The 26,382-nt window shown below is 42.2% G+C and overlaps 1 protein-coding gene across 1 annotated transcript in view; it reads right to left on the reverse strand.

Moving 5' to 3' along the window:
• The window catches only part of TMEM161B (transmembrane protein 161B), a 190,933-nt gene that overhangs the window by 45,932 nt on the left and 118,619 nt on the right, over window positions 1–26,382 (reverse strand). Inside the window, exon 11 of the mRNA XM_069224915.1 lies at window positions 24,478–24,574. Coding sequence (XP_069081016.1) covers window positions 24,478–24,574 — 97 coding nt within the window. The remainder of the gene's footprint in view (window positions 1–24,477; window positions 24,575–26,382) is intronic.

Raw genomic sequence — 26,382 nt, forward strand, 5'->3', positions numbered from 1 at the left:
GGGGTGGTGCACTAAAATGCCTTCAGGCCATGGATGAGATGTGCTGCAGTATTTAGGATCCCTTACGGGAAGCATGGTGTAACCAACATCTGAATGTGAGAGTACGAGAGCTAGAACAGCAGTACAGAAGTAGTTTCTGGGAAGAAATGGTTTCACTTTCTTGAGAAGAGACAGCTGGCACCAGGCCATCTTTGATTTTGTTACTATCTGCTCTTTGAGGGTGAAGCTTGTGTCCACAGTGAATCCTTGTGTAGGAAGCTAGCTCTTTATATAGTGGACCAAAATGAAGTACACTGTGCAGAGAGTCCAAGCAAACCCCAGAGGTATCATAGAGGCACAAATGACAACCCAAAGGCTCTCTCTTTTTGTGTACCGTGGTCGAGCAGTTAGGCACATCAGATGGTAGTGCTAAGCATGTAAGGCACACACTCATGCAGAAAGTGAGACACACACTCAAAGAAATCCAACACCAATTAATAGAAAATAACATCCTTATATATAAGTTTAGATACCAAGCTCACTGGTGTCAGGTGAGTACTTGTTGAGTTATGAATTTTAGAGTTTATAGAAGCTGACTGCATTTTTCAGTTGCGGTAATGTTATTCTATGGAGGGAGAACATACACTGCATGCAGGTAGAGCACAGTGACTTATGGGACCAATCTCCTGGACTTAGGGTTACTATAGGGCAAGGTCCAAGGCCACACCAGCAGATCACCTTGGGCGGCACTGGGGTTGCCAAGGGCAGGAGTGCAGTTCAGCATCAGGTGTCCTGTGTAAGTCGTTGGGGAATGGTTAAGCCACAAAGTGCTGCAGGGATGGACTGGAAGGTCAGTCCAGGGGAACCCACACGGGGGCTCGACCCTTGAGGTCCTCGGGCATGTGGGAAAACCGTAGGTCCACTCCTCCACAGGCTGTGGGGTGCGGGTGCAGTGGTGTCTTTTGCGTCGGGTTAGGTGCTGGAGTTCCTTCCGGTTGCAGGGGGCCCACACAAACAGTCTACAGGCGTCCAATCCGACCAAGCCAACAAGTGGGCTCAGGTCTCACAAGGTTGAGAGACAGCAGGACACCCTTGGTCCTCTTCTCCTTGGTCCTGAGCAGACAGGTGCCGAGATGTCCTCAGGCATTGCGTCTTTGTTTCCTGTTCACTCAAGATTGTAAGGGAGTCTGCAGAAACAGAATGCACACACTGTTGGTAAGTCCACAGTGCTGCACTCAAGGTGGGCTTTGTCTCTGGAGGGCCTGGGGACCACTCTGAACCATTGGCCAACTCGAGCACGGGCTAGGCGGCTTGGGTGCAATGGTGATGTCTGGTTTTTGGTGGTCCTGGTCCCCACAATTCTTTTTTGGGTGCCAGCAGATGCAGGCGAGCAGCTCTTCTACTCCAAGGGTGCTCTTCTTGGCAATTTGCGCAGGACTGGCACATCTCCTGTGGTTTTTTTTGGAGGCTGCAGCCCCAGGACAGGTCAGTTGCTCTGAGGGTCAGGTGAAACAGGCATGCCAGCAGGTTTGGCACCAAGTCAGTCGTGCTCCTCGGTTCTCAGTGTTCAGCAGTCCACTTCTTTTGTACCCAGTGAAAAACTGAGGATATGGTATCAGGGGGGTCCGCTAAATACTCAATTTAAGGGGCATTAAGGGGATTTAAGGGTAGTAGCCAATGGGCTACTTACCCCTGGGGTCGCCACCTAGAATACCACTTCCTGTGGGGAGTGAGCATCACCATGTCCAGAGTCCCTTAGTTCCACCACACACAGGATGGCGGAACTTCCTAATTCGTGTTCACTTCAGACTGGTCATCCTAGACTATACCTATTCCCTGTCTGGTAATGTAACACGCCTCCTGCACAGCTAATCTTCCCTCCTGTCTAGGTACCAGATGGGCCCCGGGTTGGCATCTTCTTCTGAGGAAGGCCAGATCTGCATACTAAAGGCGGTGGGCTTCTTCGAAGTTCCCTGCCTTGGAATGCTGATCACCCTTTGGGGGGTGGTTGGAGAGGAAGGGGGAAGTTTCAAGCAGACTGGCCAGAACTGGTTGGTGAGCTCACCAGCAGTAAGAAGGTTTTCAGGGGTCATCTCTAAGGAGCCCGCAGAGTGCATGTATTAATAAATCCATCACTGGAATCAGTGAGGGTTTATTAATACGAGATGTTTGACACCAAACATGCTTACCATCAGAGAAACCATCATGTAGCTGAGGACATCGTATTATCCAGTGTCCAGCACATGTATTTAGAATGGCTTCCCTGTTCACTTACTCTGTCTAAGAATCGACAAAGACATAGCAAGGACATATCTGCTCTTCCAGATATGCCCACACATGTAAAATAAGGCACCCTGCCTTAGGGCTCTAAGACCTGCTGTAGAGGTGACTTACAAATATTACATTCTGTGTTTAGGGGACATGGTACACAGACTGTGTGCCATGTTGTGTTTTCACTTTTAGGGAGCACCTTGTCATGCAGCCTGCAACTGCAGTCTGCATGAGTCTGGTGCTGGGTCCATTAGTGTGGCACAAGTAGTGCTGCAGCTCCTAGGGCCCCTCTTTAGTACTCATGCTCTAGGTACCAAGGGTATCATGAACTAGGGACTAACGAAGGTGCTGAAGGGCCTGGCCACTAGAGGATCAAGTGACCAGGTGTCTTATTTTGGGCAAGGATTACTGGCGCTGGGGACCTGGTTAGCAGTAAACCAGTGCACGTCAGGTAAAGCTGCATCAAAAAACAGGCAAAAAGTGTGGGACTGAGGGGTGGGTGGGGGAACTGCAAACAGAACCCGGCTTTCTATAACTTGGCATTGAGTGAGAGATGAAATTGGAAACGAACAAGGTTCAGGTCATGGATCTTGGCTCGCACTGTATCGAGTTCTGTGTTGGCTGGGTTGATCTTGAGGTAGGTGCTAGTCATCCAGGTCAAGATAATGTGCAGGCAGTGCTTGAGGCTTTGGATGTCTGACGTAGGAGAGACTTTCAAATTAAGTTTTTATCATCAACGTAGTGTTGAATCTTGATGCTGCTTTCTACAAATGGAGCACTAAGCAGCTCCATGCAGATGTTTCTTTAACAGCATGCATCTGGAGACATGCCAATGAAAACAAACATTGGCAAAGTCAACAGCATCATCAATTAAAGCTGAGCTTTACTAACTTTGACAGTGCTTTTTTAAAAAGTACTAAGCCTATTAACAAGTCCGCTGCAGATTCAAGATGCATATGGCACTCCAATTGGCTCAAATTACTTGATGGAACTTTTTTTGCCTACGTCTCAAGCTCAAAGAAGACCAGAAACTATTACCCAAAGAACAAATACAAAGTATTATCAATAGAATACATGTACCTGGTGTAAACTTTATGCTAAAATCGAACATCTGAGTATGCCACAAAATCAATTTCCGACACAACCCTGGTTTTGTGATGATAAATAAATGTCAACAAGCTGAACGTCAGTTTTTTTTTTTTCAATACTACATTTAAAGCTGTCAATGGTTACATGCAGAAAGTACAGTATGCTCCCATGAAAACATTAGCCCAAAACCGCCCATGTTCAAAGGAAAGGGGTAGAAACTGCTGCTATAAATGTTTATGTTTCGTGTTACTCTTCTGAGGATAAGAGCCTAGGGGAGACCAGACTGAAATTCTGCTATTTCAAAATTCTACATAATTAGTAGTGAACCTCTCACAGGTACACATGGCTAGCCTTAGCACTTACTCACTGTACCGGAGATGCAGTGCACTGAACTCTGATGTGTTTTATATGCCCTGGAACTGTCCTTCCACTGACAAACTCATCCAAAATACTGAATTTTATGTGTGGCTCTAATGCCTATGCCATGTAATCCTGTGCCTGGCATCGGTAACATGATGTCTCACTGGCACAAATGGATAACTGCATCTCCAGTGGTGGCAAAGATGTGTATCCTCTTACACAGGAGATCAGCGGACAACCCAAGACATTGAATAATTTTCTGAACTGACACACAAGGCACTGTGCAAGAGACATATATGAACATCATGAACAACTTAATGTCTCTGATCATATTTTAGGCAAGGCGGTAAGGAATAGCCTTCCCAAGGTTTCAATTTGACTCTAACACACCACAGCTGTCATACTACCAGGTGCAATGACTCCTCATGTTATGGCCAAATCCTCATTTATCTCAAATTCTTGTACAAGGTTACTGTTGGGTCCTAAAATGGTATTTCATATTGTTGATTGAGATAAGATTTTCATGTAACCTATTCTGTTTTTTTTACTTTTTCCTATCCTTCTTACCTCCTTCACTGTATCCTGCATACCTTTGTCTTATTCCGGGATTCCCATTTCTGCCCCTCTGCGGCCTACTTGCCACTCGCTCCTTCAATTATTGTGCCTAGTCGGTAGGGCTTGTTGCCCTGTTTTCACCTTACAGCGAATTTTCTAAACCACAAATGTGTTTTTATTGTGTCACAGTATTATTATATTTTGCTTTTTACATTGCAATCATTCACACTAAGATATTTAATGAAACAAGAAACCTACAAAAATGGCTCTTAAAAAGGATGACAGCATTTTGAAATCAGCTACCTCTCACCTCTTGCATGTCAACTCCTGGACAAAGTTGTCAAACTTATCTGGAGCAGGAGAGGATGATTAGAAACAAGTAACCTACCTGTAACAAAGGTTTTTCAGTTTAAAACTATTAGTTGTATGCTGTGTATTATTCTGCCGTCTAGTTAGATGGGCTCAGAAAAACAAGGAGAGAAAATTAACTATTTTGTGCACCAACACCATGTGGATTATATAGTACTCATGAGGATGTAGATTGTAAGCCCATAATACCACACTGCATGACAGCAAATTCAAACGTTATTTTCCATATAAGATGTGAGAGGACAGGATCTTAAGTTGTGTTAATATGTATTTAATGAATGCATAATTTGTTAATGTGCGCTACACAGAGAAGGCAATGATGGTGGCATGGATCTATAGCTTCAAGACGCAAAACTATTGTTAGAGGTGATTGTAAATTGTTTCTTTTTCCAGTATCATACAATTTTAGATCCACAAGCTGTGCATTGATTGGATAGTAGTGCCCCACCTAGGAAAGTGGGCAAGAATGATGAGAAGTAACACACAAATCCCTTAATGTGTGACCTACCCTGGTATTCTCCCTTCAGTGACCATCTAGTGGTAAAGTTTAGTAAAAGTGTGCATAAGTGACAAATTAACAATTCTATAAATGTAATTTTAATAAAACCTCATATTTAAAAGCCATACAAGGATATAGGAATATCATCTTGATGTTACTTATAATGAATAGGAATAATGAAGGAAAAAAGGAACTGGATAACTTGTCCAATTCATCCAAAAATGTTTCAGTGTGTATTGATTTTATTCATTTGTGCAGCAAGAGAGAAAACAATTGATGATTCTTGGTTTGTGTGTCTTTTCTTAATCACGTAGCACTTTACTGCCCTTTTTACCTCCTGCATGTGTAATCCTCTTTCTGACGAAAAAATAGTCTAGTATACGTGAAAACATGTGATTACTTAAGGCTTAAACTTTGAGGATTATGAAATGTGATATACTTATATGTAAGAACATTTAACTGCTAGTGCTTGAATTTCACTAAGCTTGCACGAGGAATAGGTGTCAACCAAGCAGTCTGTCTTCAAAAGTAAGATGTTCAAAGGAAGCTCTATGAATTGGATCAACATCACCCGATTTAACACTGTAGTGTACACTGTATTCTAATTTTATGTTGGACGTGTACGAATGCAGTGGCTGTATAAGCTTAATCCTCTCCAAAAAAGTATTAATGACTAGAAGAGTAAAAAGTGAATTCCTTTGTGCAATTTTGATGTATGCTAAACAGGTCTAAAAAAAACTCTAATGGATGCATAACTTATGAACTATCAAGTAAATTAAATGCAAACAAACATAACATAACAGCCTGTAGGTGGTCATTCATGGCAACTGTTCTTGTGCCACTTTGTGAAGGAACACTCATTTCGAGGAATGACCAAAACTTCAGGAGACAAAATGCCTTTATCTGTGATTGTCGTTCAAGGTGTCCAATTTGGGTTTTATGTCGGAACCACGCATGGAATTACCACGCATGCCTTTACAATGCTGTCATTAGAACGCATGCGTCTTTACAACACATACATTATATATATATATATATATATATATATATATATATATATATATATATATATATATATATATATATATATAGTACACACAGATACACACATGCATATGTATGTGTGTATAATATGAAAACCCATAGCCACCCTAAAACCTAGAAAACCCCTTAGCACCCAAAAAAAACATAGCCACCATAAAAACGCCCTTAGCACCCAAAAACCCAAACCCACCCTAAAACATCATTAGCACCCAAAAACCCATGCCCACCCTAAAAACCCCTTAGCACCCCAAAACCAATACCCATCTTTAAAAAAAATCCCTTACCACCCAAAAGCCCATATACCCTTACTCACCCTAAGCCCTACAAATTACTTTTCCCAAATATACATCTCTCTCTCATGCATATCCATTCCGACATCTAGTGTTGGGCTCGGAATGTTACAAGTTGTTTTTCCTTTTAAGAAGTCTTTTCGGAGTCACGGGATCGAGTGACTCCTCTTGGTTCGATTGCACATGGGCATCAACTCCATTGTTAGATTTTTTTTCCCCGCAGAGGGTGAAGAAAGGAGTGATAGAGTATATAAGACAAAAGAGATGTCCATGCAAATGTAAATGTATATACATATGTACAGATGTTATTAACTTAAACCACAGGCCTCTGGGGAGGAGGGAGGGTGCATGTCAATCTGCAGCACAACATGCCACAAACAGATGTACACTGGGTAAGTGACATTTTCCATTCGATGGCATGTGTAGCTGCAGATACACATGCTATGCATAGACTACAAAGCAGTTAGTCCTCCCAAAAAGCAGTGGCTAGTCCTACAGTGGCTTTTTGTTGTGAGAAAACATCAACACAGTAGTGTTTAGTATATATATGAGGGGTTGACCATGTAGCTGCTTTACTTATATCAACCTCTGGTATGTTTCCTAAAAAGCCATTGTTGCACCTTCCTTTCTTGTAGAATGTGCGTTAGGAGTGATTCAAAGTTGTCTTTTTGCTTTGACATAACATGTTTGTATACATCTAACAATCCATCTTGCTAAATCTTGTTTTGATATAGGAATGCCTGTATGCGGTTGTTGGAAAGCCACAAAAGTTGTTTTGTTTTCCTAAACTGTTTGGTTCGGTCTATGTAGTACATAAGAGCTCTCTTGAGATCTTGGGTATGAAGAGCTCTTTCTGCCACAGAATCTGGCAGAGGAAAGAAGACTGGCAATTCCACTGTTTGACTGATGTGAAAAGGAGATGCTACTTTTGGTAAAAACTTTGGATTTGTTCTTAGTACAACCTTATGTTTGTGTACTTGGAAAAAAGGTTCTTCAAGAGTGAATGCTTGTATTTCACTAACTCTTCTTAAAGAAGTAATAGCCACAAGGAAAGCAACCTTCCATGTGAGAAATTGAATTTGGCAGGAGTGCATGGGTTCAAAAGGTGGTCCCATAAGTCTTGTATGTACAATATTTAAATTCCATGACGGAACTGGTGGTGTTCTAAGTGGAATGATGCGTTTTAATCCTTCCATGAAGGCTTTAATAACAGGAACTCTGATTAAAGAACTATGTTGAATAGTTTGTAAGTATGCAGCATTTGCAGTAAGGTGTATTTTTATGGAGGAAAAAGCTAAATTAGATTTTTGTAAATGAAGTAAGTAACATACAAAATATTGTATAGATGCTGTAAGTGGATCTATGCTTTTAGACTGACAATAGTATACAAATATTTTCCACCTGTTTGTGAAGCACTGTCTAGTAGTAGATTTTCGTGCTTGTTACTGACTTCCATACATTCAGATGAAAGTTTAAAGTATCCAAATTCTATGACTTCAGGAGCCAAATCGCTAGATTGAGAGCATTTGGGTTTGGATGCCTGAATTGCCCTTAGTTTTGTGTTAACAAATCTGGTCTGCTTGGGAGTTTGGAGTGAGGCACTACTGATAGGTATAGTAGTATCGTGTACCAAGGCTGACGTGCCCATGTTGGTGCTTTGAGTATCATGTTGAGTGACGTTTGATGCAAATTGTTGACCAGAAATGGAAGGACTGGGAGAGGGGAAAAAGCATAAGCAAATATCCCTGACCAATTGATCCATAAAGCATTGCCCCTGGATAAGGGATGTGGAAGTCTGGATGCAAAGTTTTGGCATTTTCTGTTTTTTGCTTGTCGTGAATAGATCTATGTCTGGTGTTCCCACCTTTGAAAGTACTTTTGAAATACTTGGGGGTGAATCTCCCATTTGTGTGTTTGTTGGTGATTTCTGCTGAGGACATCTGCCAACTGATTGTCTATCCCTGGAATGTACTGTGCTATTAGGTGAATTTGATTGTGAATTGCCCATTTCCAAATAGTTTGGGCTAGAAGGGACAGTTGGGATGAATGTGTCCCTCCCTGTTTGTTGAGATAATACATGGTTGTCATGTTGTCTGCCTTTATAATAATATTCTTCTGTTTGAGAAGAGGTTGAAATGCTTTAAGTGGTTTATGTGTAGCTGTTTCTGTTTGACGTCCCATTGCCCTTGAATGGTGTGATTGTTTAGGTGAGCTCCCCAACCAATCAATAATCGATGCATCTGTTGTGATCATGGTCTAAGACACAGGGACTTGAAACGACCGCCCCTTCATTAAATTGCTGCGATTCCACCATTGAAGGGACATATGTGTTTGGCGGTCCATCAACACTAGAACATGAAGTTGACCGTGTGCCTGTGACCATTGTTGTGCAAGGCACTGTTGTAAGGGCCTCATGTTTAATCTTGCATGTGGGACTATTGCGATGCAAGATGCCATCATTCCTAAGATCTTCATGATAAATCTTACAATGAATTGTTGATTTGGCCGTATAAGTGGAATTAGATTTTGGAAAGCTTGTATCCTTTGTGTATTTGAATATGCTAGAGCTAGTTGAGTATTTAGGATAGCACCTAGATACGGTTGTACTTGTGCTGGTTGAAGGTGTGACATTTGGTAGTTTATAGAAAATCCTAGTGTGTGCAGAGTTTCTATCACATAACATGTATGGTTTTTTTTGGGGGCATTGCGTATGATTGTTTGATATTATTAGCCAATCGTCTAGATATGGAAAGACATGGATGTGTTGTCTTCTTAAGTATGCTGCTACTACTTCTAGACAGTTTATGAACACCCTTGGAGCTGTTGTTATGCCGAAATGTACCACTTTGAACTGGTAGTGTTTTCCTTGTATGACAAACCTGAGGTATTTTCTGTGACCTGGGGGATGGGTATGTGGAAATACGTATCTTTGAGGTCTAGGGCAGTCAGAAAATCTTGTTTTTGTAGCAGTGGAATAACATCTTGCAGAGTTACCATGTGAAAATGTTCTGATAAGATGTAAAAATTGAAGGGCCTGAGGGCTAATATTGGCCTGAGGGTGCCATCTTTTGGGGGAATTAGGAAGTATAGTCAGTATACTCCTGTTCCCTGTTGAGACTGTGGAACTAATTCTATTGCTTGTTTGAGTAGTAGAGATTGACCCTCTTGTTGTAACAGAACTGTATGTTCTGGGGACAACTTGTAATATCTTGGTGGAATATTTGGAGGGGTGTTTATCACTTCTAGGCAATAGCCATTGTGGATAATTGATAATACCCAGCGGTCTGTGGTGATATTTTGCCAATGAGAGTGGAACTGCTGTAGTCTTCCCCTCACAGAAGATGTGTGGAGTGGAAGAGAGGAAGTCACTGCTTTGGTTGGGTTGTTGGTTGTTTAGAGGTTTGGAATTTACCTCTATTTCTAGAGTATTGACCTCTGTATGTTCCTCTAAACCCACCTCGCTTGTACTGGGTTTGATATGGTTGTTTTGTGTGTGAGGTAGAAGCCAAAGAGGATTGTGCTCTAAAACCTCCTCGAAACTGAGGCTTACGAAATTATCCCCTATATGGTGTAGTGTAAAGAGCACCCATTGCCTTTGCTGTATCAGAGTCTTTTCATAATGTCTCTATTGTAGTGTCCACTTCTGGGCCAAAGAGGTGCTTTTTTAAATCAAAAGGCATGTTTAACACACCCTGTTGGATTTCTGGTTTAAAACCAGAGGAGCGTAGCCATGCATGTCTTCTGATGGTAGTGGCTGTGTTAACGCTCCTTGCAGCTGTATCAGCAGCATCAAGGGCAGATCTTACTGGATTGTTACTGATGGCTTGCCCTTCCTCTACTACTTGTTGTGCCCGCTTTTGGTGTTCTTTTGGGAGATGCTGTATGATATCCTGCATCTCATCCTAATAAGCTCTATCATAGCGGCCTAGTAGTGCTTGAGAATTAGCTATTCTCCATTGATTTGCTGCTTGGGACGCAACTCTTTTCCCTGCAGCATCAAATTTCCTGCTCTCTTTATCAGGAGGGGGTGCGTCTTTTGAAGACTGGCTATTTGCCCTCTTTCATGCTGCACTAACCACCACTGAATCTGGAGGCACCTGATGAGTAATATAATCTGGGTAAGAGGGTGCAGGCTTATATTTCTTTTCTATTCTAGGTGTGATGATTCTGGATTTCACAGGCTTATTAAAAATTTGGTCTACGTGTTTTACCATGCCTGGTAACATTGGGAGGCATTGGTACCTAGAATGTGTTGAAGATAATGTATTAAACAAACAAATCTTCTTCAAATGGATCAGTGTGCATTGTTACCCCATGATAAGCTGCAGCCCTGGCTATGACCTGGTTGTATACTGTGGTATCCTCAGGTGGGGATGGTTTGGATGGGTAGGTATCTGGGTCGTTATCTGGGATGGGATTAGGATCATAAAGGTCCCATGGATCTACTATGTCTTCTTGCGAATAAAAAGTGTGTTGGAGAAGGCATTGGCTGAGGGCTGGTGTGAGGAGAGACATAGCTGTGGAGAATGAGGAGGAAAAGACTGAGAAGGTACTGGCTTATCTTTTTGCTTTTGCACTTTAGCTGGTGGCTGTGCAGTGTCCAGTTCTTCTTGGAATGCCAGTTTTCTCTTTGTTTTTAGAGAAGGTGCTGTAATAATCCTTTCCGTCTTTTTATGGATGTGTATTCTAGATTGTCTCTCATCCATAATTTGTAGAATGGGCTCAATGGCCTTTTTCGGCGCTGAACCCGGAGGTCGGTCGCCAATAGTCTTTTTTTCAGGCCGAACCATGGCCTTCCAGCAGTGGTGTACCCAAGGCCTTAAGATGTTCCTTGTGTGGGGGTGCAGGGGTAGACGTACTCACATGCTGGCCAGCTGTGATGGGTCTGTCATCTTCGGATTCCTGCTCGGAGTCTGTGTCTCGGATAGAGACTGCTGTCTGCGCCTGCTCTGCTTTGTTGACGTTGAGATGTTCACTGCTCTTCGACGTCATTTCAAGCCTTCGTGCTCTTCTATCTCTAAGAGTCTTTTTTGATCGAAACGATCGACAGGCCTCACAGTTTTCCTCCCGATGGTCTGGAGAAAGGCACAAGATGCAAACCAAATGCTGGTCTGTATATGGGTACTTGACGTGGCACCGAGGGCAGAATCAGAATGGAGTCCGATCCATCAGGCTCTCCACACGTGCGCCCCGAAGGACAAAAAGTGATTTTTCCGACGGTACTAGCTGTTCGATGTTAGATGGAGAACGCGATTGAGGCAATACTGACGAAAGGGAAGGTTTTATAGAGTTTTCCGAATCGAAATCTCGGTGCAAGAGGAAACACATCCAAACCCGATGGCGGAAAGAAAACAATCTAACAGTGGAGTCGATGCCCATGTGCGATGGAGCCGAGAGGAGTCACTTGATCCCGTGACTCCGAAAAGACTTCTTAGAAGAAAAACCAACTTGTAACACTCCGAGCCCAACACTAGATGTCGGAATGGATATACATATGGTGAAAAACGTTCTACAATGTTACAGCACTTGCTGCACCCATTTATGGTGAAAGACTTTTTGAAATATTATTTGAATTAATTCTAATGACTGCATTTATCATGATGCTTTGGGGCTATTCGAGCTGAAATGTAAGACATGGTGCTCCCTTTTTGGATTATGCATAGCATGTGTATCTGCAGCTACACATGCCATCGAATATATATATATATATATATATATATATATATGGAAAATGTCACTTACCCAGTGTACATCTGTTTGTGGCGTGTAGTGATGTCCATTTTCCGTTTGGTGGCATGTGTAGCTGCAGATACACATGCTATGCATAGACTACAAAGCAGTTACTCTCCCCATGAAATGCGGTGGCTAGACTGTGGGAGTTGGAGTTGTTTGAAATAATGTTCTTAAGACAGCTTGACCAGCATTGGCCTATTGCTTTGAAAATACATCTACACAGTAATACTTTGTAAATGTATGTGGTGTAGACCATGGGGCAGCTTTACATATGTCTGCCATTGGTATGTTTCCTAAAAATGCCGTAGATGCACCTTTATTCCTATTGGAATGTGCTTTAGGTGTGATTAAAAGTTGTCTTTTTGCCTTAAAGTAACACGTTGGTATACATTTAACAATCCATCTTGCTCATCCTTGTTTAGAGATGGGATTCCCTTTATGTGGTTGTTGAAAAGCAACGAAAAGCTGTTTTGTTTTTCTGAATTCTTTTGTTCTATCCACATAGTACATTAGAGCTCTTTTAAGATCAAGAGTGTGAAGGGCTCTTCCTGCAATTGAATCTGGCTGTGGAAAGAAGACTGGCAACTCCACGGTTTGGTTTATGTGAAAATGTGATACCACTTTTGGCAGAAATTTTGGATTAGTTCTAAGTACTACTTTATGTTTGTGTACTTGGAAAAAAGGTTCTTCAAGAGTGAATGCTTATATTTCATTAACTCTTTGTAATGAAGTAATGGCCACTAGGAAAGCAACGTTCCAGGTTAGGAATTGAATCTCACACAAATGCATGGGTTCAAAAGGTGGGCCCATTAGTCTTGTGAGTACAATACTGAGATTCCAAGCAGGAACAGGTGGTGTTCTAGGTGGAATAATATGTTCCATGAAGGCTTTAATAACTGGAACTCTAAAGAGTGAGGTAAGTTGTACAGTCTGCAAATATGCTGATATGGCAGTAAGATGAATTTTAATAGATGAAAAAGCTAACGTTGACTTCTGTAAATGAAGTAGGTAGCATACAATATCTCGTATTGATGCTGTAAGTGCGTCAGTATTTTTAGATTGACAGTAATAAACAAATAGTTTCCATTTTATAGCAAACCATTGCCTATTTGTAGGCTTGCGTGCTCGTTTGAGAACTTCCATGCATTCTAATGGAAGCTGTAAGTATCCAAATTCTATGACTTCAGGAGCCAAATCGCAAAGTTGAGAGCACTGGGATTTGGATGTCTGATTTGTCCTTTGTTTTGTGATAAGAAATCAGGTCTGTTTGGAAGTTTGTAGTGAGGTACTACTGACAGGTCTAGAAGTGTTATGTACCAATGTTGGCGTGCCCACATTGGGGCTATGAGTATCATGGTCAAAGAGGTCTGACGCAGTTTGTTGACCAGAAATGGAAGTAGTGGGAGAGGGGGGGAAAGCGTAAGCAAATATCCCTGATCTGTTGATCCATAGAGCATTGCCCTTGGACAGAGGGTGTGGGTGTCTGGATGCGAAGTTTTGGCATTTTGCGTTTTTGCTTGTTGCGAATAGGTCAATCTCTGGTGTACCCCACTTTTGAAAGTACTTGAGAGTCAATTTCCCATTCGTGTATCTGTTGGTATGTTCTGCTTAGGAGATCCGCTAGCTGATCGTGTATTCCTGGGATGTATTCTGCTAGTAGATGAATTTGATTGTGAATTGCCCATTTCCATATTGTTTGGGCTAGAAGGGGCAGTTGAGATGAATGTGTCCCACCTTGTTTCTTTAGGTAATACATGGTCGTCATATTGTCTGTTTTTATCCAGACAGTCTTGTGTTTGAGAAGTGGCTGAGACGATTTTAGGGCAAGGAAACAGCTAATAATTCTAAATGGTTTATGTGATAATTTAGCTGTTTTGAATCCCATTCCCCTTGAATGGTAAGGTTGTTGAGATGAGTTCCCCAACCTGCCTTGACATGGCCGCCCCTTGATTAAATTGCTGAGATTCCACCATTGAAGGGACCTGTGCGTTTGGCAGTCTAACAACACTAGATCGTGCAATTGACCCTGTGCTTGAGACCATTGCTGTGAGAGGCACTGTTGCAGTGTTCTCATCGTTAGTCTTGCATGCAGTACTATTGCTATGCAGGACACCATGATTCCCAAAAGTTTCATGATAAATCTTAGTGTATTGCTGATTTGGCTGCATCAGTGGTATGAGATTTTGGAAAGCTTGTATCCTTTGTGGATTTGGATAGGCTTATACTTTTTGTGTACTGAGAATAGCACCTAGGTAAGGTTGCACCTGTGCTGGCTGAAGATGGGATTTTTGGTAGTTGAGAGTGAACCCTAGTGTATGTAGGGTGTTTATTGTGTATTGAGTGTGTTTCTGACATTGTATAAAATTGCTTGATTTTATTAGCCAATCGTCTAGATAAGGAAAGACATGTATGTGTTGTCTTCTTAGGAGAGCTGCTACTACCGCTAGACATTTTGAAAATACTCTTGGAGCTGTTGTTATGCCGAATGGCAGAACTTTGAATTGGTAATGTTTTCCTGCTATTACAAATCTGAGGTATTTTCTGTGAGCTGTATAGATGGGCATATGGAAATATGCATCCTTGAGATATAATGCAGTTATGTAATCTTTTGTAGCAGAGGAATTACGTCCTGTAGAGTTACCATGTGAAAGTGTTCTGACAGGATATATAGATTTAGGGATCTGAGGTCTAGGTTGGGTCTGAGAGTGCTATCCTTTTTGGGTATGTGGAAGTATAGCGAGTACACCCCAGTTCCTTGTTGAGAATGTGGGACCAATTCTATTGCCGGTTTTAGTAGTAGCGATTGTACCTCTTGTTGTAATAGAACATTGTGTTCTGGGGACAATTTGTGATAAAGCAGAGGAATGTTTGGAGGGGTAGAAATCAATTCTAGGCAATAGCCATTGCAGATAATTGACAATACCCACTGGTCTGTGGCGATATTTTGCCATTGGGAGTGGAACTGCTGCAGTCTACCCCCCACAGGAGATATTGGTGGTTGAGGGATGGTTAATAAGTCACTGTTTAGATGGGGTAGTAGCTTGTTTTGAGGCATGGTTCTAAAGTGTTGGCCTCTATAAGAACCTCTAAATCCCCCTCTTTGGAACTGCTGTTGGTGCCCTGGTTTTGCCTGGGAGGTAGAAGCCTCTGTGGATTGTGGCTTGAATCCTCCTCTAAATTGTTGCCTACGAAAGGAGCCTCTGTAATGTGTTGTATACAAGGCACCCATCGCTTTCGCAGTGTCTGAGTCCTTCCTGAGTTTTTCTACGGCAGTGTCAACCTCAGGAACAAACAGGTGTTTTTTACTGAAAGGAATATTCAGCACTGCCTGCTGTATTTCTGGCTTGAAACCAGAGGAACGTAGCCATGCATGTCTGCGACTGGTGACAGCAGTGTTCACGCTTCTAGCTGCTGTATCTGCAGCATCAAGGGCAGACCGTATTTGGATGTTGCTTATGGCCTGACCCTCGTCAACAATCTTTTGTGCCCTTTTTAGGTGTTCTTTTGGCAGGTGCTGTAGGAGTTCCTGCATCTCATCCCAGTGGGCTCTATCATACCTTGCCAGCAAGGCTTGCGAGTTGGCAATTCGCCATTGGTTAGCAGCTTGTGTCGCTACCCTCTTGCCAGCAGCATCAAATTTCCTACCCTCTTTCTCAGGGGGAGGAGCATCCCCGGACGACTATTAGCCCTCTTCCTGGTGGCACTCACAACCACTGAGTCTGGAGGTACTTGGTGGGTAATATAAACAGGGTCTGTAGGTGCAGGCTTATATTTTTTGTCAATGTGTGGTGTTAAAACCCTAGCTTTGACTGGCTCACTGAATATCTCATCCTCTTCTAAAGGTTCATTGTGTATAAGCACCCTATGGTACGCTGCTCTAGAAATAACCTGCGTGCATGCCGTAGTGTCTTCTGGGGGAGAAGGTTTGGAAGGATATAAGTCCGGGTCATTGGCAGGAATAGGATACGGATCATAGAAATCCCAAGGATCAACTGTATCACCATGAAAAATTGTGAATGAGTTGGTGAAGGCAAAGGTGGTGGGGAAAAAGAAAGTTGTGGTGAGTGAGGGGGAAAAATATGTATAGGTAATGGCTTCTCCTTCCATTACAAAATCTTTGCTGGTGGTGGAGCAGTATCTAAATGTTTTTGAAAAGCCATCTTTGTCTTGGTCTGTAGAAGAGGTGCAGTAATTATTCTGCCAGTCTCTTTATGTATATAAATCCTTGATTGTCTCTCATCATAGAAATTCCCTGAGAAAACAAAAGGTTATACAGACGTTCTAGTTAGGTTCTGAATTTCCTTGCAGAAAACCATAGAAATTCAGTCGTTCTACTTATGGTTAACTCAAGTAACTATAACTTGCGCCCTAAGGTAACTATAACTTGCGCCTTCGCCATGCACAGCTAATTACTTCACATAGTCCATCCGTGACCGTTATTGGTTGGGCTGGGCCACCCCTCTTGTAGTAGTTATCTCTTACTTCGGTTAAGATATACAACAATGTATTTATCTAACAGCGTTTTAATGCAACAATGGGTAAGCGGAAAGCGAGCACTGGCTGCTCACGCGAAGGACTGTTGTGGGGTTGGGACCATCACAAACTATATCTCACATCAGTTGTGACTGCTATGAACTCCGAAACTGAGTGTGTGGAAGAGAGATTGGGGAAACCAGGTCACTATCGGTCAATCCCAGAAATGAACGCAGCCACAAAGCTGATCAAACTGAAGGAAATTGCTGGATAATTAGCAGGGCAGCTGGAGGTTTAGGGGCATGCAGTCAATGCACAAACAATTCTTGTGTGTATGTGGGGGGCTATTGATAATAAACCAGCGAATCCCACGCACCCTCCCCATACTGGCAAGCCCCCATTGACTGATCTTGGCACCACCCTGCTGAGCAAGAGGAAAAAGGGCAGCTCCGCACTTAAGATAAAGAAAACTGGAAACACAAGCGTCACCCAGGAGCAAGTGGAGAATAAGGGTGAATCAGCCCCCAAAAAAGCCCAACATATCACCCAAACCGATGAAATACGGGATTATTCCTAATATTGAAAAGCTGATGAAAGGAGCACTTGCCAAACTACTGCCCCCCGTTTTAACTGTGGTAACGAGAATTGACAACTCCCCAACGGAACTACTTGTCCTGGTGCACAAGAACCTATTCCCTTCAACTGGGCCACCCTTACAGCAAATGGATGCAACTCTCTCCTTTACCATCCTAACCAGCAAGCTCCATGGCGCCAAGGTGAAAAGCGAAGGACCCAATCATGTACTCAAAAAATCGTATGATTCCACGTCCCGGAGGGGTCTAGACAACACTGGGTGGTGTACTAACGGGAGGAATGTGACGTATGGTCCTGCTCACAGGCCACAAGCAGATAGTAGCCAGTCTCGCCAGTTTCATCAGTCGTTACATTTACCACCAGCCTGCACCCCATACGCTGTGATATTAAAAGCACTCTCCCCTCTGTGACAAACCCATACTGAGATGGTTGACCAACTGAGGATTAAATTGATTCACTGGCTAAACTCCACAATGAAATGCGTCAGTGGGGACACTCTTTCAACTAATATGATAGGAGTACGCAGAGTACAATTGGTTGACAGATCACTGAAAAGGGATACAGGCAATTGCATTGTAATACATTTTTTAGATGCTAATTTGGTGGGTTTTATTCTAAATAGGCTATCTGGTGCTCAAGGATTTCCCCAAGGCATTGTGCCAGTGCCACTGTTTTTTTTAATAGGCCAAATGATGCCAACCTGCAACGAGGAATCAACAATTATCTTGGTTACTGCAGGAATCCATGTATCACAACCTCCAATTGATTTAGTGTTCTCGAAGGGGTAGACTGCATTCACGTTGCGAGGTGGGCACTTTCCAAGAGCCCAGAGCAGGGTGACCAGGGACCTGATATTTTGTTGACCAAGTTGGCTGTGCATTATAATAATTCAAACATGCCCTGTGGACATAACATTTATGCACAGAGGACGCAATACCCAAATGTAACTATAAAAGTGGACATGGCTAATAACACAGAGCCTGACCTGGCCAATCGACATACTGCTGCCTTGATTAGTCCATGCAATCCCCTTCCCCCCCAGCCTGCCGGTTCGTTGGTCCGGGACATTAGTTTCCTTTTCTGGAACGTTGCTGGAGTGAGTAGAAAACTGAAAGATAAAACCTGGGAGGCCATGATCACCAAGTACCAGATTGTTTGATTACAAGAGACATGGTCCCAGAACAACATGCAGATTAGTGTTTTGGTTTTTTACACATGTGGTTGCATGCCCGTCTGGTCACCATAGTGGAGGTCTTCATACACTACTGAGCACAACTGTAGGAGCCAGAATAGTGAACACCCTTAATGACTCGGACTTCTTCCAGATCACATGTCTGTCTCTGACAGGTATCCCTCTTGTGTTATTAGTTAACTTTTATCATAATAGAGCCGAAATGGTCAAATTATTGAGTCCCTTGCCCAAGCGTTGGACACCCTGTTGTCAAGTCTTAATGAGGACTTTGTTATTGTTATTTGAGTGGGTGGGAGGGTGAAAGGTGGGGGGGGATATACGAGGGGAAGGAGGTGGCGATTTCAATTTAAGGTGAACACATTTGTGGAGGGGAGGGCTTCGGTACAGATCCGTGTAACCTTTCGCATTTCTCCCATACTCTCTGCGTCCCTGAATAGGCTGATCAACAAAGACGATTTGATCCTTAGTGTGGATCTTGCAGATAAAGCATATTCTAAGGAGACCAGCGTTTACAGATAGGGGCAAAGGGTCCATGACCGAATACATACTGCTGCTTAAGGTGTGCGCAACGAAGGTGTGGAAATTTGATATTTTAGATACTCTTCTTAGTGACCATAATCCTTTATTCCTAAACCTCATCTTAGGACTTAGTACTGAGCCACAAGTAGTGGCTACCCAGATTGAATTTACTAGAAATAGGGGAGTACGGCGAAAGTGGCAGGATATCCAACCCAACGCTTTTCTCGAATCGCTTCAGGAAAGTCAGAGTATTTTGAGATACGTCAGAGTCCAGATTCTGAGCCTGTTATGGTGTTGGGCGCTCTTGGTAATATTTGTAAAAGGATCTCTGAACAGCTAACACCCCCAAGACGTAGAAATAACGCAAAGCTGCATAGTTGCTCACAAGCACACAGCAATCTTAAAAATGTAATCAAAATAAGGCCCAGGGTGCAGCCTGTGATTAGCTCATATTGTAAGCGCTATAAAGAGGCGATTAAAAGGCGGGAGGAGGAGATTAAAAAAAAGCCCTGGGCCCAACTCATTATTGTAAATGAAAGGAACGACACAGCAGTTTTGGAGAGTAGTTAATGCACCTGTTTTCTCTAATCATTCTCCTCCCCCACTGATGTGAATGTCCTTGAACATACATAAGTCAGCTATTTTACTAGCCTCTGTGATTTAGCAGAATTTGCCCGTGGGGAGTCTAGTATTCTGAGTGGTGTGGAAAGCTGGGAAGATCTTGAGCTGCTTGAAATTACTGAAAATGAATTTATCTCAGCCGTGAGAAGGAGCCCAAGTATGAAGGGGCCAGGCACGAATGGAGTCACTGTTTACCTTTAAAGAACAAACCTACTGTTCTGGGCTCTGTTAGTGGCTTTTGTGCTCGGCTGTGTATGTGTTCCAGGCCCCCCTAAATCCTGGTCTAGGGCAATAATTGTCCCCATTCTTAAGAAGGTGACAGTAGTGATACCCACTGTTATCAGCCCATGTCTTTGATCGATTCTGGGAAGGTACTGGGAAGAATCTTATTAGATCAGCATGAGTACTGGGCAAAAGAATAATATCTTATCTCCTGCTCAGTATGGCTTCAAACAGGGATAGGCATAGTGGATCAATGTCTAAACCGCCACCTACTAATGACCAAATATGTGCTTGTCAATGAAGAATGTCTTTATTTGGCATTTATGGACCTGAGCGCAGCATTTGACAACGTCATAAGCTCAAAATTGTGGAACATGCTTTTAAGCAAAGGTACCAGCCTGTGTATTGCCCATCTACTAGCTCAGCTGCATACTGATGTTAAAGGCTGTGTCAGATCTGGGCCAGGAGGGGAGTGCACCCGTTATTTTAAGGTCAGGATGGGGGTTAGACAGGGGTGTGTAATGGTGCCTTTCCTGTTTAGTATCTACATCAGTGATCCTGATGACCATTTGGTACGGGCTGCGGCTGATTCCGCCCCAGGATAGAGAATCGCACACTACCGGTACTGATATAAGCAGATGACGTCGTCCTTATGGCCAGAACGTGCCTGGGACTACAAAAACTTCTAGATGCATTTGTCAGTTTTATATCCAATCTGAGGCTTACAACAAATACAACCAAAAAGTATGCTATGGTTTGTGGGCATCCCAAAAGCAGGCCAACTCGCTTTAACATAAATAGGAACACCCTAAATGTGTGACCACCTCCTCATATTTGGGGATCCCATTCGATAAGATAACCTGGAGGCACTTGAAGAATGTGAAAGCAAATCAGCATGGGCAAGCGACAGCCACTTTGTTTAAATTTGCATCGAGGTTAGGATCCATGTACCTACTAGCTAACAACACAACATATAAATCCAGACCTGTACCAATCGTTACCTATGGCGCGGGGGTGTGGGGTTATGGCATCATCCTCCAATTGCAAGCCTGCAAAGATGTATTTCTTTATAGGACATTGTCCCTGCCCAACTCTGTCCCTTATGTATTAGTGCAGGAGGAATTGGGACTACAATATTTGTGGGATACATTGACGCTGGCACCTTGTCTGTTACGGCTGCTTGTATGGTGTATCACAGAAGCAGCCCTGACACAAGCTGTAATCACTGATTGGCTTAAACTGAAAAGACTCTCCAAAATTGAATGGTTATCATATTTCAGAGAAAATATATACTGATTGGAAGAAGAAATCTGTATGACCAACCATCAGTGATTACTCGGTCCCACAAAGCTCAGATGAAAGGCAAACTAGATTCTATCTTACTAGATTTAGGCTGGGGGTGGCCCACCTTTTAGTATTGTACCCCTCTAGAGTATATAAGAGCAAGGACTTGTTCATGTGATTCCTTGACACAACTCCACTTGTTTTTCTTTTGTGAACTATACAGGGACCCACATAGCCATAATTTGAGACCTTTATTACGTAGTTTAAACATTAGTAGCTGTAAAAAAACACTATCTACGGCTGTGCTAAATTGATATAGTGTGCTACACTGTGTATAGCTTTCTCGCTTCCGCAGAAGCAGGAGAATTGTTTGTAAAGTGAAGGTATAGCCATTCACTGAGCCGAATAAATCTTTCTTTGACCTTGACCTACTCCACACATTACATCATTGATCACACCTTCTATGGCATCACTGAGGATAATACTGCAACATTTTCAATAAAATTATTGATGAGAAAACTGTGCATGGTGGGAGACAGAGGTATTGTTACCTTAGGGAGCGAGTTATAGTTCTGGTTAACTCAGGTAACTACAACTGCAGAATTTCTATGGTTTTGTGCAAGGAAATTCAGAACCTAACTATAACGTCCCTATAACCTTTGTTTTCTCAGGGAATTTCTATATTTTTTTTTTTTTTTTTGCACGCATAGACGTGAATATAACCAGCGCCGTTCACTGCTGCTATGGCCAGGCCTAGTGGCCAACCCTTCTGCATGCACCCAAACCTGAGCTGCATGAGGTTAAATACAGTGGGTATTTTTTTTTTTCCTTCAATTTTGTAAAGACATTTTTGTGGTAAAGGCATATGCATGGTAATGGTCATACGTGGTTATGACCGGGTTGTAAAGTCAGTTCCCCCAAATAATTACCTAAGCTATATTGTTAATATATGTGGCATTACTGATCATTTCTGATGCACTAATATTACAAGCCTTCTTTTGATGGAACCATCCAGAGATGACTCAAGACCAGTGATGGAAATGGTCTTTTCGTCTTGAACCATTGCACTGGCCCACTTTTATGATCTGCTAGAAAACTATGTAATATCTCCTCACTCTCTGTGCACTGTTGAAGGCCTTTACTGCCTAATACAGCATTTGAGTCAAAATGAACAGTTGGGTGACCGCAGCTCTTTGCTTTCATTTCCTATTGCATATATTCTTTTTTTCATTGTCAGTAGGTGGACGTGTATAGTTTCAGAAACCATATGAACAGAGGGGCCTAATGGGGGGGGGGGGGGGGAGGGGGGGGGGAGGGCGGGGCTTATACTTTCTTTCAGTCAGCGGTGTTTCTGCTTTTACTGCCTCATAAGCTCTGATAAGTTCTCTTCTGTGTTGCCCTATCGTGCCATTTCCTGTGACTCTTCTGATTTATCAACAGCCTCACAAAACTCAATCTTCTCTTCCTCTGTGTATAGAGGAATATGGAGCAATATTGTTAAATGGTGCTGAACAGTCTTGGGTCAATTTTCTTTTAATGGGGCCCATTTCAAGTTATCTGGAGGTGCGTTCAAAGGGACAGATATAGCTCTGGGTAACTAGGTCTGTCCCAGAATGTCCGAGCAGGTTATTACCGGGTCTGGAAATGCTGGATCAGAGTTTGACGAGGAGAAACTCCACTCAGCTGAAGAAAAAAGGAAACTTCCCTCCAAATGCCCCTGACCCCTCCGGACCTTCCCCACTCCCAACCCATGGACAAAATAAAAGGCCCCATAGTATTACCCACCTACTCCAAGCAGGTACAATTGAGGATTCAGGGCAGTTTTTCCCCCCCCACAAAGGTGGAAAACATACAGAATTGTACCCAATATATTCAGGTCCAAAGGTTTTCAGCATTCCTGAGGAAATAGCTTGTAATCCCAATTAATTTATGGAGTTATACTGACCAGTATTAATAATTCTGGCCCTAACATCTACAAGTAAAGACAATGGTGAACTCATAATGGGACCATCAGTGTCTCTCTGATTTTGTTTGGAATGTTTTAGGACTTTAAGGCTTCATCAACAGATATTTTTTTTCTTTTGTGCCAAAGTCATCAGTTCAACAAATATATTTTTTTATCTCAGTTTGGCTTGCACTTTCAACATCAAAGTAGTCCTAGCTCTTCAGACGTGAAAGGCTTTTGACTTTGGTGCAAACGAGATCTGCCTTTTCTGGTGTTGGGTCTTCTTCGTACATTGTTTTGAAGAAGCATGAAACCTGATTCTTGACATTAACCATTGTTGAAGTAAAAAAAAGGTTTAGATAATTTCATCTCTTAAAATTTAGACTTAAAAATACTGACTGCTGGCGGCACTGTAAGTTTGGAGTTTTTCAACCCTGTCAAAATAACTTTCAGAAGCATCCATAGATTCGGACTCCTTTTCCTCTTCAGGATGAGAAAATAGTTATTTGTGTCGTTTAGGTACATTCAAAGCCAAAGCTATCCTTATTAATGGCAAAATGGAAACCGCCGAGATTGTTGCTTGCCAATTCAGATAAGATCTCATGCATCAGAATGCAAAATACAGAACTACGCCCACAAATTCTAGCTTGTATACAATGTTTAGCTGCATTGTTGCAGAGATCATTTTAATGAACAGAATTGAGACTACAATGCAGAATAAACGGTAGATGAAGGAGACACTGACCGTTTCTCGCCAGAACATAGGCAGAAGATAAAGATAAGATGAGGTTAGTGCAAGTAGAAGCTGGTTTCTTCTACAAAACACCACAAAGATTTATTAAAGTAGTTTTCTGTGGACCAACCAGTTTATCTGACAATTACCTCCAAGCCAGTGACTGAAACTTAGAAACAACCACAATGTGGATTTTCAACCCAAAGTCACTGTTTTATGTTAAATGCCAACAAAACTGTAGATAAGCTTAGCGAAAACACACACACACACACACACACACAGAACATAGTATGCATTTAAGTTTACAAAGGAGTGAAAGGAATACTTAGGTTTCAGACTCAAGCATTTACAAAATAAAATAGCTTGACCATGTTCTCTGCAGTTATTATAAAGTGACTGTACAGAATTTTAAAAATTAATGTTTTGAATTTGTCTGCTGCAATGAAATACACCAAAGGCCACTGTGATGTTGTTTATTACTATTGCAACATATTTGTGCAGAAGCACTGTATGAACAATATGTGAGTATTTCAAATGCATACTTTCTCAAAATGCAAATTACAGCAACAATGTCAGATGCCATGCGCCAAATGATGTAATAACTGTGAGAGAAGGGACATCTGTTCTTTAATGCTATTGGTCACACTTGCTTTTTGAGTCAAAAGAAACAACAATTGTTGCTTTAATCTTTCAAGATAGTCTTACCTAGCGTTTTCAGAAGTAACGTTGAGTGAAGTAGCATCACCAGAGGTGCAACATATTGCAGAGCAATTACGCAAAGGTAATAAAAAACACGTGCAACCTGGAAGCAATAAAATTATTTTGAGTATCTTAACAGCACAGATGATGTTGTTAGCAAACCGAACCTTCACAAAGCTACTCAAGAGTATTAGCGAGTGGAGGAAAAATATATTTCTAATAAGGATTGCTCTGATTTGTAATAATCAACATACCTAAAATGTTAAATAAAACTCTGTTTTTCAAAAGGAAAACAAGATTTTAGTTTCTTCAGGCGTACAATACCACCTATTACAATACAAGGTATTATTTCGAGTTTTAAAGCTACATAACATTGCCAATGGAAAACTGGAGCAGATAACTGAATATAGCAAATGATCCATTAGTTTGAAAGCTAAAACCCACAACTATCTGGCAAGAAAGCTTTCAAAAACTGGTGTTAATCACCGAATGAAAACATATGCCAAATTTCCCTCTATTGCTTTTACTATTTATTAGAAACTACATAAGAGTTTAAACGTATCAAAAACATAAGGCCAAATCCTTAGGTTCACTTTTAGACTTCCTCCAGAACTGCTGCAAATCGCTGTTATTTGAGAATAAGGGTTTACAGCTGACAAAAATGGTATCCCTGCAAGAGTGGACATTATTCTGTTTTGGTGGCAGCATAATAATTATTATACAAATTACCATTTTTAACAATAAAGGGCAGTGAAGTGAATGTAGGCAGCATGCTGCATACTGTCTCTACAACTACTGTACAAGACCCTTCTCAGAGGGGTGTGTCCTTTTACTGCTGAGGCTAGACTATGATTGGAAGGAGGGAGAATGCCACCTTGAACCCCACAATAGTAAACAGGGAATAAGACATCAGGAATTTGTGGGCCTGATTACAAGTTTGACTTTCATAAAACCCGACCGCCAGGCCCGTGGTAAGAAGACCGCCACTGAGGTGGCGGTCATCCCATCGGCAGTATTACAACCTTCCCACTGGGCTGAAGACGGGATCCAAGGTTCCCGCTCGTCAGCCCAGTGGAAAAGGTGCAGCAGCATTGTTCCCGGCTCATAATTGAGCCGGCGGAAATGCTGCCACATGCAGAGTGCACCAGCACCCTTGAAATGCGCACTTCCTGCACATCACAGCTCATTTCAAGGGTGCTAGGCAGGGGAACCTCAGCACTGCTCATTCCATGGACAGTGCAGGTGCTCCTCTGTGGCCCCCTGCACTTGTTCTCTGCCAGCCTTTTCTTGTCTGTCAGACCACCATGAGAAGGCTGGCGGAGAACAAGGTTGTAATCATCAGGGCAGCACTGAGTTTAGGACCGCTGTTATCGTCTGGATCACTGATCCTAGCGGGGACAGCGGTAGGTTGGCGGGTAGGATTTGTCTTTGGACCACCAGGCTTGTAATAAGGCCCTCAGTCTGAAATATTTGGGTCTATGAAATCTATGGTGAAAACATAATGGTTGTTTTGTTCGGGGTGAAACTTTTTAATTATTCTTTCAGCAAAACATTGGACCTTTTTTGTAGGCTGGTCTTAATTATGATGTTGTTTAGTGTCACAAACTTTATATGACCATGTCTGTTAAAGAGGTTAATGATGCAGAAGCTCACCTAACATTTAGTGGGATAGCCTCACTGGTTCTTATCAGACTCACTGAATACCTCGGAAGGTGTAAAAGCTTTCTTATTCAAAATCTTTACTTTTTTTGGCTGGGCAGTAGTAGGTACAATTAGTATAGGCTACTCTTAAAACGCAGATTTTAAAATTATGAAACTTAACTATTGTGAAAGAAGTCTTAAAACTCAATGCAGTTTGGATATACACAGCATTTCTATATTTTCACAACAGTATAATTGCTGCTCTTGGTA

This window comes from Pleurodeles waltl, chromosome 1_1 (assembly GCF_031143425.1).
Source record: "Pleurodeles waltl isolate 20211129_DDA chromosome 1_1, aPleWal1.hap1.20221129, whole genome shotgun sequence".
Taxonomy (NCBI): Eukaryota; Metazoa; Chordata; class Amphibia; order Caudata; family Salamandridae; genus Pleurodeles; species Pleurodeles waltl.